The sequence below is a fragment of the Trachypithecus francoisi genome, unplaced genomic scaffold (assembly GCF_009764315.1).
Source record: "Trachypithecus francoisi isolate TF-2019V2 unplaced genomic scaffold, Tfra_2.0 Lachesis_group6, whole genome shotgun sequence".
Lineage (NCBI taxonomy): Eukaryota > Metazoa > Chordata > Mammalia > Primates > Cercopithecidae > Trachypithecus > Trachypithecus francoisi.
The window spans coordinates 45,346,118-45,362,519 of NW_022681471.1; the positions used below are offsets into that span (position 1 = coordinate 45,346,118).

Here is a 16,402-nt window from a genome sequence, read left to right on the forward strand (position 1 = left end):
TTGGAGCCTTCCTATAGTGTGTTTTTCGATACCGACCTGGTTTGTGGTCCTTACATTTTACCTATCAGAAGTGGAACATGACAAAGGGCCAGCTGTAGTTTTGGGGTTCTAATTGATATTGTGTGATGTCTTGTGACCTCTCCCCTTGAAGAGGACCATCTCTCTGGATGCTTTGAGCTGAGATGTGAGACATTATCTCGTAACCTCAACTTCTTTGTTACACCTTTTCCATTAGTATAGTAATAGCAAATGTTGGAAATACTGAATTCAGGCCAGGCTCAGTGGCTCATGCCTGTAATCCCAGCATTTTGGGAGGCCATGGCAGGTGGATTGCTTGAGCCCAGGCATTTGAGACCAGCCTGGGCAACATGGCGAACCCCTGTCTCTACAAAAAATACAAAAATTTGCCGGACATAGTGGTGTGTGCCTGTAGTCCCAGCTACTGGGGAGGCTGAGGTGGGAGGACTGCTTGAGCCCAGGAGGTCAAGGCTGCAGTGAGCCAAGATTGCACCACTGTACTTCAGCCTGGGTGGCATAGTAAGACCTTGTCAAACAAAAAAAAGGAAAGAAAGGAAGAAAGAAAGAGAGGGAGGGAGGGAGGAGAGAGAGAGAAGAAAGAGAAAGAAAAAGAAAGAAAGAAAAAAAGAAGAAAGAAAGAAAGAAAGAAGAAAGAAAGAAAGAAAGAAAGAAAGAAAGAAAAAGAAAGTTAGTTGTAGGCCTTAGGCAATTTTTTCTTACAGGTCTCTATAAACTGACTTCTTTCAAAGTTTCTTCTTCACAATATCATAATGTTCATCATTAAATTTTGTTGTAATCCTAGCTGTAATAGCCCCCCTCCCCAGCTCTATGACAGTAAGATTGTCTCCATTCCTGGGAATAAAACTAGCCAGAAAATGTTTGATGCTTAATTGAGCATGAATAATGCTCAATTAACCATCACCATCCTCTTGTGCTATTGGCATAGTTAGGCATTAGTTAAGATTGGCTACCACATGACTTATATTTTCTACCACTTAGACTTCAATTTTGAGACATGACTATGATTCTGGAACCATTTTGATATATGTAAGCAGTATCCTTCTCAACTATGATAGATTTCATGAATATGACCATGTCCAATGTTTGGAGTTAAAATTATTGAATTAATTCCATGTTCAGTCAAAACTTGCTCTCTGACCTTTGACAGGTTCCCCCACTTATCTCCCTCTGATGTCCTTGTCTACAAAATGAAAATATATTGGGACCACAATATCTTTTAATTAACTTTAATGAATTATAAATTATACATCATAAAATTAACTTACTTTAAGTATGCAATCCAGAAATTTTAGTAAGTTTATCGAATTGTGTAGCCATCACTGTATTTAGTTTTAGAGCATTTACATCATTCCAATAAGATCCCTCAGCCACAGACAACCACTAATCTGTTTTCTATCTCCATAGATTTGCCTTTTCTGGACATTTCATATAAATGGATTGACCATGGTATTTTGAAGTTTAACCAAAAGTTTCTAAAGGACTCTTCAGATGAAAAAGACTATATAAATTTCTCACTGTTTTTGATTTAAAGGGTAATAGTTAATATTATGTTGTTCTCTGCTGTTGGTGCTCCAACAGCTTCAGCTAGAACATTTAATATTATAACCTTGGGATTTGCATTAAAATTCCCTGGAGCAGGTGGAGCAGCTCCTACTGTAGTTAATAAAATTTTAGAAGTATCAGGATGTCTTGGGGCTCTCATTGGAAATGTGCTTTATAACAAGCAGTAAGTAAGTTCTATGGCTTTTAGGGCTAAGTGGTTTTGACCATCTCATCAGAGTATCCAAAAGGTATACTAATATGTTTATGTAGATGATTGCCAAAGAGTAGAATGAGACAGTTGATATCAATGATGTTACTTCTTTGAGATGACTACAGTCAAAACAGCTGCCAAATTCTTGCCAACCATCAAACTTAAGAATTTTTGTTATTGATCACAGTATTTAGCTGGTTGAGATTGATAAAGTTTTCTTTTTTTCTCTAAAAGTTAATTTAAGTTTTGACCTCTATTAAGTTGACCCTCTTCTAAAGTTGATTACAGGAGTTTCTCTAGACCTATTCTAAATTTGTTTCTGCCAGTTAGGAGCTAGTTAGGTTGTAGGTGGAAGAAGACTTGGTTATCCATTGCCCCATAGCTATTGTGAGCTGGGTGGTAAGGGGTCATCTACCTAAACCTGTCTTTTAAGTTAGACTCCATTTTGGAGCAGTCTTATTTGTTTTTACTTTAAAAAGTTTACTTAGGGATGAAATGACTCTTTTTTAATCTGGCTTAAACTAAAAGTCAATCCCTTTTAAGCTTAAAATAATTATTCCTAAACAGACACGTATATCATCCCTCTCTTTTTTTTAAGATACAGTCTCACTTTGTCACCCAGGTTAGAGTGCAGTGGTGTGATTATAGCTGACTGCAGCCTAATCTGGATTTATGTGATCCTCCCACCTCAGCCTTCTGAGTACCTGGGACTGCAGGCATGCACCACCATGACCAACTAATTTTTTTTTTTTTTTTTTAGTAGAGATGAGGTCTCACTACATTGTCCAGGCTGATCTCAAACTCGTGGGTTCAAGTGATCCTCCCACCTCAGCCTCCTGAGTATCTGGAACTACAGGTGTGCACCAGCATTCCTGGCTGATTTTGTTTTTTTTTTTTTTGTAGAGATGGGGTCTCACTACATTGTCCAGGCTGGTCTCAAACTTCTGGGCTCAAACTATCCTCCCACCTTGGCCTCCCAAAGTGCTGAACTTGTAGGCATGAGGCACCACACCTGGCCTCATCTCTTTATTTATTCTTTTACATGACCTTATGAGTTTCTACTGTTTAGCGGGCTAACTGGCCAGTGTATGAGACTTGTGAAGAGTGTGTCATAGGAACGTTGCAAGTTACCATATTCGCAAAAAATGTAACACATTATTTCCCCATAAAACAATGACAAAATAAAACCTGGTTCTTTTAGTTATGGGTTGAATCACTGAAATATGAATGGGCAGCCTCTTTGATGATGCTGTTACATCCAGCTCTTATCTATATAAGTCTCAAATTCCTTCCTACAAATACTACTTTTGCCACTAGCCCATCCCTTAGCACCATGATATGATTTGGCTGTGTCCTCACACAAATCTCATCTTGAATTGTAGCTCCCATAATTCCCATGTGTTGTGGGAGGGACCTGGTGAGAGGTAACTGAATCATGGGGACGGGTCTTTCTCATGCTGTTCTTGTGATAGTGAATAAATCTCACAAGATATGATGGTTTTATAAAAGGGAGTTCCCTTACACAAGCTCTCTTGCCTGCCACCATGTAAGATGTGACTTTGCTCCTCATTCACCTTCTGTCATGATTGTGAGGCCTCCTCAGCCATGTGGAACTGTGAGTCAATTAAACCTCTTTCCTTTATAAACTATCCAGTCTTGGGTATGTCTTTATTAGCAGCGTGAGAACAGACTAATACCATCATTTCACCCACCAGGACCTAACGCACTTACCCTTCTCCCCATTAGGTATGTCTCAACCTGACCGCCCCAATTTGGGGTGTTCTTTTTCCCTACTTACCTTTCTTTCTCTTCAAGTGTATTTACTTATTCAGATTCTTCATCTCATTAACCAGTCTTGCAGAGCAGCTTTCAAGTGTTTGTATCTGCAGATTTACAGCCACTTGGGATTACTCTCTGCCCTAGGTATAATCACCAGATTTTAAGAGAAGTTTGCTTTTTATAGTCTGGGAAGGTGATGATGTCCATTTCTGGCATGGAATAAGATGTATAGTTGTTGATCAGGGACAGGATAGGAAAACTCGATAGTAGAATATTTTAAAGACGATTTTCACTATTTTATGCAATGATTTTTAAGACTATCAGAATGAGATTTATTTAAATGTGAGTTCAAATTTGGTATGTAGTTTTTTGTATTATTTTTAGAACCATACTTCTGCTTTACTACACAGATAATGTAGTATTGACTGTATTAACCAGTTAAGACCAAAGTTGTAATTTGCAAAATCAGACTGTGCTACAACTTCCAAACCCATTCCTTTACTAGGTATTAATTGAAATATTATTTGACTATGCCAGAGTTAATTTATGCCTTTAAAAATAGCATGAAATATAACAAAAATAAAACTGTATAAAAAGTTAAAATAGGCCGGGTGTGGTGCCTCACGCCTGTAATCCCAGCACTTTGAGAGGCTGAGGTGGGCGGATCACGAGGTCAGGAGATCAAGACCATGCTGGCTAACACAGTGAAACCCCATCTCTACTAAAAATAAGAAAAAATTAGCCGGGTGTGGTGGCACGTGCCTGCAGTCCCAGCTACTCGGAAGGCTGAGGCAGGAGAATTGCTTGAACCTGGGTGGTGGAGGTTGCAGTGAGCCAAGATCGTGCCACTGCACTCCAGCCTGGGTGACAGAGCGAGACTCCATGTCAAAAACAAACAAAAAAAAGAAGTTAAAATAATCATACCATTTTAAAATGACTCGGGATTCCTTTATGTTTGTGCTGCTTATAGGTAAAAACAATACATATATGCATATATACATATCACTCCCTCTAGAGAGAACAGTTTATCTTTCTAGACTTTTTTCTAAGCATATACAGACATACATTAAATTTGTTTTATAAAAATGGTACCATACTCTGTGTGTGTGTGTGTGTGTATGCACATTCTTAGAATTTGCTGTTTCCTCTTAAGTATACATCTTTTTTTTTCTTTTCTTTTTTTTTTTTTGAGACAGAATCTCACTCTGTCACTCACTTAGCCTCCTGAGTAGCTGGGATTACAGGTGTGCACCACATCTGGCTGATTTTTGTATTTTTAGTAAAGATGGGGTTTCACCATGTTGGCCAGGCTCGTCTCAAACCCCTGACCTCCAGTGATATACCTGCTTCGGCCTCCCAAAGTGCTGGGATTACAGGTATGAGCCACCCTGCCTAGCCAATTATACATCTTTGAATATCTATCCATGTTAGGAAATACAGATTACTTTATTAGAAAACCATCTTTGGGTGAAGATATTCTCCTATTCTCCTTTACAAGAAGGGCTCATTTTTTTAAAAAAAAAAAATTTATTTCTGTCTTGAATGCAGTAGTTACTCAGTGTTTGGGTGAATTAATCAATAAAGGGAGTCTATTGGCATTATCATTAATTTTTAGCATTTCTGAGGAAGGTTTTCCTTTCAGATAAGATTTTTGTTCTCAGATGAATAAATTATGACTTATGGTTGTAAAGAATATCACGCAAGATCCAATCTGTAATCTCTCCACTGTTCTAACCATAGTGACTCCTGGGCTTCTTTGTGATTGGGCATGGTCTTCCTCTGTGGTGCACATTTCACCCTCACAAGGGCTAACATAAAGAATGGGGAATTATCATGAGAACCTTTGTGGCCAAAAAGGAAATGGAGTCTCGTGGAGTTCAAGTAAAGTCATTGCCATGACACTGTTACTTCAAGGAAATTGGAACTTAAGATTATTCTTAAGGCAGCTTTAGGGACCTGCCAAATCAAATATTGCATAGGCATAATTAGGTTATTCTCCCTTTGTCTACTTTTTTCTTTTTTTAAATTTCTCATTGGTTTCCTTACCTCTTTCTCTGCCTTCCTGCTTTACCTTATCCTTAATTGGGACTTGCTCATGGTCCCTTACTTCTACTTCATCTCCTTCTTCTGTCAGTCCTATCAAGTCTCTCTGCCTATAGTTGGATTCCTTCTATACTTTTGGAAATATTTCCCAGTATCTGCCTAGAGTCAGATTTTTTCCATATTGCTAAACTTTTGGAAATGAAATTCTGACTCATATTAATCCTGTTTCGCTAGAGCTTTTTGTGCCAGACCCTCAGGTAGGCTGCTAGTAGTACATTGGATGGCTTCCCATCCTTCAGTTGGCCATCCTGCCCAGTCAACTGTGAATCAGGAACAAAAACGACAGTTATCTGGAACAAAGAATCGGTATTTGAGCTTGTTCCCTCAGCAGGAATGTTCCCTCAGGCCAGCCTCTGTCAGAGTAGTCAGTGCTTGTAGCAGGCACCATGGTTTATGCATTTATCTGGTGTGGCCATCAATCTGAAACTATTGCTAATTTGGAAAGCAAAGCTAACATAAAACAAACAATCATGTACATTATATTTCATGATAGATTCCTTGTTACAGAAGCAACATTTACTAGTTGTAAGAACATTTGAAAATACAGAGACCAAAAAGAAGAAAATAAAACCTTCCCAGTTCCCTAGCAGCCACAATTTTCTATGCATTGTTCATCAAGTGCTCAGTGTGTAATAAGAACCAAAAGTGCTGCAGAAATTTAGAAAACCAAAGGAAACTATGAGTAGGAGAGAAGTAGGTGATAAATATGGGGAACAAAGAATTTGAGTCAAGCCATGAAGGATACTTAGGATTTTATGTATAGAGAGCAGGACATTCTAATAGGGGTGTAACAGAAAAAGACACATAAAAGAGAGTCTGGGCTGTAGATAAAGCTTTGAGAGGCTTTTGACTAGGGTTTGCAAAAATGCATGCCTAGTATTGACTGTGGTATAAAGAAATAGGCACTCTTTCCTATTGATAGGGACATAAATTGGCAAAATCGTTTAGATAGGGCAATTTGGCAAGTTATGTTAAAATTTAGAGCATGCTGACACTTTTATCTAGAAATTTATTTCTAGGAATTAATTACACAGATACAGTCATGTAAGTATGCAAAGATATAGATGTACAGAGATCTTTTCTAAATTGCAATTATTCTTTTCTTGAAAGTTTCGTAAAACTTACCAGCAGTGACATCTGGGACTGGAGTTTTCTTTATGAGAAGAATTTTGAAGATTGATTTGATTTCTTCATGGTTATTGGGCTGGTTAGAAGTTTTATTTTTCTATGAATTTATCCAGGATTTTTAGTTTTCAGCTGGAAAGTTAATCCAGGTACCTGGCCTGCCATTTATTATTTCATATTACAACAGTGTGGAATTCAAATCTGCATCTTTGAGTTCAAATTTGTATTTTTAAAAATGCCTCCATAATTTTAAATCTGAATGATAAAGGCTTAAATGAAACAACTTCTCATTTCTTACTAACATTATACACTTTATTTTCCAGTTACAGCTTCAACGACTACCACTACCACTTTCACCACCAACACTACTACCACAATCACCAGTGGCTTTACTGTGAACCAAAACCAACTGTCACCAAGAGGGTTTGAAAACCTTGTACCTTATACTTCAACTGTTAGGTAAGCCTATTTATTTAAAAACTTGCATGTGTTTCATTTTATTTGTCATGTACAAGACATTTGCTTGGATAACTTTAGAATAATATTTGAAAGTTAGCTAAATGATTGAGTTGAGGGAACAGTTAAGAGAAAGATTTCTGTAGCTTAGGAAGTTGAATAACCAGCAGCACACCTTTGCCTTCTGAATATCATTATAATAGAATCATTACTATTACTAATAATAGCTACCACTTATTGTGCAATTACTGTATGTTTGGCAAGATGACAATGCATTACAAGCATCATGTAATTTATCCTCACAGTAACCCTATGAGGTAGGCAGTATTTTCATTCCCATTTTGTAGGTGAGAAAACGAGAGCATACAGAGATTTTATAATCTGCTCATAGTTGCATACTTGTTAATGGTTGATCCAGGATTAAAATTCAGGCAGTCAAACTCTGGAGCCAGTATATGATGTTCTCTCTAGTATTTGTTCATTTTTTAAGTTAAGCTTTTTATTTTGAGATAATTGTAGAGTCACATGTATATGTAAGAAATAATACACAACATTCTGTATGGTCTTTATATCATTTCCTCCAGTGATAACATCTTAACAGTACTATAGTATAATATCACAACCAAGATATTGATATTGCTACAGTCAAAATTCAGAACAGTTTTATCACTACAAGGATTCCTCCTGTTGCCCTTGTATAGCCACACCCACTCCCCTCCTTTCCTTGACCCTGAGCAACAATTAATGTTCTCTATTTCTATAATCTTGACATTTCAAGAGTGTTGTGTAGATAGAGTCATATATATGTGACCTTTGGGAACTGGATTTTTTTATTCAGCATAATTCCTTGTGATCCACGCAAGTTGTCATGCGCATCAATAGTTTGTCCTTTTTTATTTCTGAGTAGTATTCCATGGTATTTTGGATGCACCATGGTTTGTTTAACCATTCACCTGTTGATGGACATACAGGTTGTTCCAGTTTTTTTGATATTATGAAAAAAGCTGGTGTGAACATTGGTATACATGTTTATTATGAATATAAGTATTTCTCTGTGATAAATGCCTAGGAGTGCAGTTGTCGGGTGGTATGGGTTACATGTTTTTTGTTTGTTTTGTTTTGTTTTTTAAGAAACTGTCCAATTCTTTTCCAGAGTACTGTGCCATTTTACATGCCCACTAGCAATGTATGGGTGATCCAGATTGTCTGCATTCTTGCCAGAATTTGGTGTTGTCACTATTTTTTATTTTAGCCCTTCTGACAGATGTGAAGTGATATCTCATTATGGTTTTAATTTGCATTTCCCTGATGACTAATGATGTTGAACGTCTTTTCACATGTTTATTGCCATCAGTAGAGCCTCTCTGGTGAAATGTCTGTTCATATTTTTTGTCCATTTTCTACTTGGATTATTTGATTTTTTTACCGTTTGGTTTTGAGAGTTTGTTATGTACTCTACCTGCCAGTCTTTTGTCAGATATGTGGCTTATAAGTATATTCTTTAACTGTATACTTGTACATGTAACTTGGCTTTTCATCCTCTTAACAGGGTCCTTTTGTTGTATCAAAACCTTTAATTAATGAGTTACAATTTATCACATTTTCTTTTAATGAATTGTGCTTTTAATGTCAATTATAAGAAATCTTTTCTTAGCCCTAGATCCCAAAGATTTTCTTCTGTGTTTTTCTAAAAGTTTTATAGTTTCACATTTTACATTTAAGCTTGTGATCCATTTTGAGTCAATTTTTATATAAGGTGTGAGGTTTAGGTCAAGATTAATTTTTTTTTGTCTGTAGATGTCAAGTTTTTCCAACATCGTTTATTGAAAGACTATCTTCCCCCCAAATTGCTTTTGCACCTTTGTCAAAAATCAATTTGTGTCAATGCTTTTTCAGCCTCAGTTGATAGTCTTTGAGATTCTGTTTCTTTATCTTGGTGAAGTGGTAGATTACACTGATTGATTTTCAGATGTTCAACCAGCCCTGCATATGTTGAATAAATCCCACTTGATCATGGTGTATAATTTTTTGATATATTTTTAAAAATTTGGTTTCCTGGTATTTTGTTTGAGGACTTTTGTATCTAAGTTCATGAGAGATATTAGTCTGTAGTTTCCTTCTTTTTTTATGTCTCTAGTTTTGATATCAGGGTAATATTGGCTCTATAAAATGATCTTAAAAGTATTCTGTTTTCTGTTTTCTAAAAGAAATAATGTAAATAGGGGTATTTATTTACTTATTATTATTATTTTTTGAGACAAAGTCTCACTGTGATGCCCAGGCTAGAGTGCAGTGTCAAGATCTTAGCTCACTGCATCCTCCACCTCCCAGGTTCGAGTGATTCTCCTGCCTCAGCCGAGGCCTCCTGAGTAGCTGGGATTACAAGCTCCTGCCACCACGTCCAGCTAATCTTTGTATTTTTAGTAGAGACGGGTTTCACCATGTTGGCCAGGCTGGTCTCGAACTCCTGACCTCAAGTGATCTGCCCGCCTCAGCCTCCCAAAGTGCTGGGATTACAGGCGTGAACCACCATGCTTGACTAAAGGGACTTTTAGGCTAAAGGGGCTTTTAAATTACAAATCAATTTCTTTAGTGATTCTAGAACTATTCAGGTTATCTAGTTAATCTTTGATGAATGTGTGGTTTTTAAAGAGTTGGCCCATTTTTTATGTGTTTGTGAGTATAAAGTTGTTCATAGTATTCCATTATTGTCCTTTTAATGGTTGTAGGGGTATTCCTGTTTCATTTCTGATATTAGTGGTTTGTGTCTTTCTTTTATCAATTTTATCGATCTCTTCCCAAAGAGCCAGCTTTTGTTTAATTAATTATTCTCTATTCTTTTAATGTTTTCAATTTCACTGATATCTACTCTATTATTTCCTTCCTTCTGATTGTACTGCATTCATTTTGCTCCTTTTCTAGTTTGTTGAGGTGTGAACTCAGACTATTGATTTGAGACTTTTCTTATTTTTTAACGTACACATTTAGTGCTATAAATACCCCACTCAACACTTCCTAACTGTGACCTACATATTATGTTATATTGTGATTTCATTCAGCTCTATATACTTCTTAAATTTCCTTTGTGAATCCCTCTTTTACTAATTTATCATTTAGAAGTGTGTTTAATTTCCAAGTGTTTGGAGATTTTCTTGTTGTTTTTTCTGTATTTATCGCTACTTTGATCCCATTGTGGTATTAGAATATGCTTCGTATGATTTTAGTTCTTTTATATTTATTTAGGTTTGTTTTGTGGGTGAGTATACAGTCTGTCTTGATGAATGTTCCATGGACATTTGAATATTGTGTTTTCTGCTGTAGGGTGGAATGTTCTATATATGTAAATTTGATTCTGTTGCTTCACTGTAATTTCAGATTCTGTATTATTGGAGTCTTTCTGTCTAGTAGTTCTTTCAGTTGTGGAGAGTGGCTTTTTGAAATCTCTGCCTTTAATTGTGGATTTCTCTATTTCTCCATTTAGCTCTATCAGTTTTTATTTCATGTATTTTGAGGCTTTTTTGTTTGGTCACCTACACATTTAGGATTGTTAGCCTTCCTGATGCCTTGATTCCTTTATCACTAGGTAATGTCTCTCTTTGGTTCTAGTAATTTTCTTTGCTCTGTAGTCCACTTTATCTGATATTAATATAGCCATTTCTTTTTAAAAATGAAGCTTGCATTCTTTCCATTCTTTTACTTTCAAACTATGTATAAATATATCCTTGTGTTTGAAGTGAATTTCTTATAGATAGTATATTGTTGGATCATTTTTTATTCACTCTTCCAGTCTCTGTATTTTATTGGTATGTTTAGCACATTTATATTTAAGGTAACTATTCATATGTTAGAGCTTAAATCTGCCATTTTATTTGTTGCTTCTGATTTTTGTTCTTCTCTTTCTTTTTTTTACTCTGCTGTCGGTTGTTTGAATATTTTTGGGGGTTTTCATCTTGTTCTGTTTATAGTGTTTTTAAGTACATTATTTTGTATAGTTTTATTACTGGTTGCTCTAGGTATTCCAGATACATGCATTACTTACAACAGTGTAGTCATACCACTACACTGTGTGGGTGAAGTACAGAAACCTTAATTCCATTTAATTCCTTTTACCCTTCTTAGCTTTTAAGTATGGTTGTCTCAGCCATTTCTTCTGTGTACATTGAATATCACATCACATGGGGTTATAATTTTTACTTCAGCCATCAAATGATTTAAGAAACGAGAAGTAGAATAGTATATTTACCCTTGTCTATACCCATTTTGATATTCCTTCCTTTATATCAGGGGTCCTCAACACCTGGGCCAAAGACCAGTACTGATCTGTAGCCTGTTAGGAACCGGACCACACAACAAGAGGCGAGCAGCAGATGAGTGTGCATTAATTACTGCCTGAGCTCTGCCTCCTGTCAGATCAGACATTAGATTCTCATAGGAGCGTGAACCCTATAGTAAAATGCACATGCAAGGGATCTAGGTTGTGCACTCCTGATGAGAATCTAACGCCTGATGATCCTCCCACAGGCCCCTCCCACCATCTGTGGAAAAATTGTCTTCCACAAAACCGGTTCCTGGTGCCAAAAAGGTTGGGGATCGCTGTTTTATATGATGTTCCAAGTCTTCTGTTTTCATTTCTTTTCTGTTTAATCTTCAAGGGTAGGTTTGCTAGCAACAAATTATCTTGATTTGACTTTGTGTGAGAATATCTTTATCTCCCCCTTCATTTCTGAAGGACATTTTCACCAGATAAGGAAGTCATTGTTGACACTTTTTTTTTCATTCAGTGCTTGGTTTTAGATGAGAAATCTGCTGTCATCTAGACTGATATTCTTTTTAAGTAATGCATTTTTTTCTTTCTGGTTGCTTTCAAGATTTTTTTTCTTTGTCTTTAGTTTTCAGAAGTTTAATTATTTTGTGTCTTAGTGTGGATTTGAGTTATTCTGTTTTGAGTTTGTCCAGCTTCTTGTATCTATGGGTTTATATCTTTTGACAAACTTTGAGAGTTTTCAATCTTTTTTTTTTTTTTAATATGTTTTTCAGTCCCATTCTCTCTTTCCTCTCTTTCTGGAACTCTTATCATACAAATGTTACTTCTTTTATTATTGTCCTCCAAGTCCTTGAGACTTTTTTCATTTGTTTCTGCAAAGTTTTTCTTTGTTTTTCTGTAAATTCTATTTGTCTGTCATCAAGTTTCTTATTCTATCCTCTGTTGACTGCATTCTCTTATCAAACTCCTTAGGTGAGCTTGTTATTTCAGTTATTTTACATTTCAGTTCTATATCTTTCATTTGGTTGTTTTTCATAATTTCTATTTATTTGCTGAGATTTTCTATTTTTTCATTTGTTTTAAGAAAATTTGAAATGGCTTGTTTGAGCCTTTTTTTGATGGTTGCTTTAAAATTCTTTTCAGATAATTCCAATATCTGATACCTCTCAGTGTTGGCATCTGTTGTCTTTTCTCTTTCAAGTCGTGGGTTTTCTGGGTTTTGATATGATGGGTAATTTTTAAAATTTTATCTTGGACATTTTGTCTATTATGTTAGGAAAGTCTAGGTCCTATTTTCATCTTTTTTTTTTTCATCAAGCATCTCTTTATTGACATGTAGTACAAGGGGTGGGTGTGTTTGTATGTTCAGCTTCCCACTGGACCTTACCCACACCACTCCAGCAAAAGTGGAGCACTTATTCACACGCTGTCTCAAGGCAGATGGGTGGTTTGGAAACTCTGCTTCCCGCTTAGCCTCACTGACTCATCGCTCATGAAAGGTGAACATTGCATGCTACCACTTTATTGCCAGTAAGTGGAGATGTAAGCTCAGCTCCCAGCTGGGCCCTGGAGCCCCCAGATCAAGGGGAAGTGGAGGACTGACTCACACTGCTTAGTTGCTGCAGGTGGAGGCAGAATTTCAGCTTCCTGTTGGCCCCACTGACACAAGGGGAGGGAAGAAGCATGATGTCAACTACTCTGTTTCATATCACTTCATTCAGCCTCCTTGGTTGGTATGAAGGCTTAGCTCTCTACTGGGCCCAGCTGACACAGGCTCATGGGAGAAGGGGGACAAAGTACTGACTAGGCATTCTTTGCCCTACCTCATTTAGTCTTGGCTTTGCCAGTGGATGTGGAGGTCAAGCTTCTCATTGGGCATTGCTGACCCCATGGATGGTAGGAAGTGGGATCCCTACAGGTACTAACTTGAATTACCTTGTTCAGTTGTAATGATGCTGGGTGGATATAGAGATTCAGCTCCTCACTGGGTCTCTCTGACATCAGAGGCAAGAGGTGAAGCCTAATGGTGACTAAACCCTGCCTCTTCTGCCTCATTGAGCCTTGTTGCTACTGGGTAGGAATTTAGGTTCAACTTGTCATTGGATCCAACAGAAAGAACCCTGGTGGAGGAACTGGAATTGTGCTTGTGTCTTCCACTTGGGGAATTGATGATTACCTTCCCACTGAGCCCTGCTGACACTGCCCCAGCAGAGGAATCAGCATTGACTGGCTCTGCTGGCCAAGGGATCAAAGATTAGCTAGTTACTGAGCCTTTTTTGATACCACTTGGCAGGAGAATCAGAGTTCTGCATGGTTCTGCCCAGTGGGGAATGCCCACTCTCTTGTGGATACTACTCAGACAGGGAATGGGTCACTTTGACTAAGAGCTGGGGGAGAGAGAATCCTATCTCCTTAGCTATGCCTACCCAGAAAGGAGCTTCTGTCATGCTGAGCTGGGATGAGGGGAAGAGAAAGAGTGGATTATGGCACAGACTTTAGCTATTCTTGCTGTGATTTAGTAGGTTTCTTAATAAATCTGTATTTACTATATTCCTCTAGGATAATTTCAAGTGACTTTGAGGGGTGTTTTTTTAATCATCTTTACCAGTTATGTTTGTTTTCTTGGGGAGCAGGTACGGGAAACTCCTTACATGCTGTTTTCTTCTCAGAGTCCTCTTGAGTTCATTTTTAAAATCTGATCACACTTTTTATAGTATGATTATTGGATCATCCTGCATCCTTTTATGTTTTAGTGTAGTAGCAACTCCTGTGATGACATATGGTCACCTGGAGGGTCTTATAAATGAGTGGAACCTTGAGCTGGAAGATCAAGAGAAGTACTTTCTTCTCCAGGCCACTCAGGTCAATGCTTGGGACCGTACGTTGATTGAGAATGGTGAGATGGTAAGAAGATGTTTTCATTAATCTACCTATATTGTGCAAGTATTTACAGATGAACACAAGAACATAGACTGTGTTTTGTGGTTTTCTTTGTTTTTGTTGTTTTGTTTACGTTTTTGTTTTTTGAGACAGGGTCTTGCTGTATCACCTAGGCTGGAGCACAGTGGTGCAATCACAGCTCACTGCAGCCTCAATCTCCCTGGCTCAAGCAATCCTCCTACCTCAGCCTCCTAAGTAGCTGGGACCACAGGGGCACACCAGCACCCCCAGCTAATGATGTGTGTGTTTTTTCAGTAGAGATAGGGTCTCACTGCATTGCCCAGTCTGATCTCAAACTCCTAGGCTCAAGTGATCTTCCTGCCTTAGCCTCGCGAAGTGCTGGGATTATAGGCATGAGCCACCATACCCAGCCCTGTGGTTAATTTTCTATTCCAATATTGGTGAGCAGTTCAAAATATATCCCTTAGGTAATAAGTGCCCTGAATAAAAGGAAATCTGTCATATTTGAAGTGTATTTGAGAAAATTAATATTGCTCTAAAATTGTTATATAAATTCAAATACTTATATTGTTGTATTCATATTTCTCTTTATAGATTAGTGTTTTACATGGAGAAGTGAACAAAGTGAAACTGGATCAGAAAAGGTAGAACCTTAGATTTCCTTGGTTGAAAGATTAAAGACCTATCTTTTTATTCAGTGTTTTTTTTCTTTCTGTAGTTTGTTAACTCTTTTCTTTTTGTCACTCCAAATTCCTTTCATCAGCCCTTTTATTAACTTATTTTATTCAGGTTGGAACAAGAATTGGATTTTATCCTGTCAGAGCAGCAGGAACTAGAATTTCTGTTGACTTATTTAGAGGAGGCGACGAGCAACCAGAGTGGACTTCATCATCTGCAGGATGCAGATGAGGAGCGTGTGAAGACGTAAGTAACTGAATAAAGATTGAAGAATGGGGCAGGACTTACATATTACGAGAGCATTCCAGGAACAGAGGGGAAAAGTCAAATTGGAAGGCAAAGAATACAAATTGGTAGAAAGGGACAAGCTTTTGTAGTTGACATTTATCAATTTGTTTATTTTCTGCTTATCTTTTCTGGATGCTTGTAAATGAGGAAATCATTCTGGCAATTTTGTTTTATAGCACTTTGTTTATTGTTATTACTGTCAACCTTATGCATGTTCACTGTAAAGGTTTTGTATTTGTCAAATTGTTATTAAATTAGAAGTACAAATTTTATGTGTGTGGTGTCATGGTATTGTGGGATATTTGTGGTCTCCTCTTTATGTTGATTCTGCTAAAACTAATGTTCATGCAATTGCTTTAGTGATAAATCATTTGCTATTTTAAAGGCAATTTGTTAATCTGGAGGCAAACTGTATAGCTTTCAAAAATGGAGTGATTTTATCAGTGTATTAGGAGGGCTATATTTTATTTGTGAACTCTTCAGTCTTTACCTTCTGTCAATACAGTGCCAATGTTCCCAAAGTAACTTTATTTCTCTGGAACTGAGGTTTGGTAGTCCGTCAATTTATTTTTGTTTGTTTGTTTGTTTGTTTTTATTTTTTATTTATTTATTTTTTTAATTTTTTATTTTATTTTTTATTTTTTATTATACTTTAAGTTCTAGGGTACATGTGCATAACGTTTATATCATGTATAACTCCCCAATGCAATCCCTCCCTCCTCCCCCCTCCCCATGATAGGCCCCAGTGTGTGATGTTCCCCTTCCCGAGTCCAAGTGATCTCATTGTTCAGTTCCCACCTATGAGTGAGAACATGCGGTGTTTGGTTTCTCTTCTTGTGATAGTTTGCTAAGAATGATGGTTTCCAGCTGCATCCATGTCCCTACAAAGGACGCAAACTCATCCTTTTTATGGCTGCATAGTATTCCATGGTGTATATGTGCCACATTTTCTTAATCCAGTCTGTCACAGATGGACATTTGGGTTGATTCCAAGTCTTTGCTATTGTGAATAGTGC

At 37.2% G+C, this 16,402-nt stretch overlaps 1 protein-coding gene across 1 annotated transcript in view; it reads left to right on the forward strand.

Moving 5' to 3' along the window:
- Positions 1–16,402, forward strand: part of NUP62CL (nucleoporin 62 C-terminal like) — an 85,068-nt gene that overhangs the window by 34,283 nt on the left and 34,383 nt on the right. Inside the window, exons 3-6 of the mRNA XM_033202134.1 lie at positions 7,123–7,258; positions 14,273–14,423; positions 15,015–15,064; positions 15,210–15,344. Coding sequence (XP_033058025.1) covers positions 7,123–7,258; positions 14,273–14,423; positions 15,015–15,064; positions 15,210–15,344 — 472 coding nt within the window. The remainder of the gene's footprint in view (positions 1–7,122; positions 7,259–14,272; positions 14,424–15,014; positions 15,065–15,209; positions 15,345–16,402) is intronic.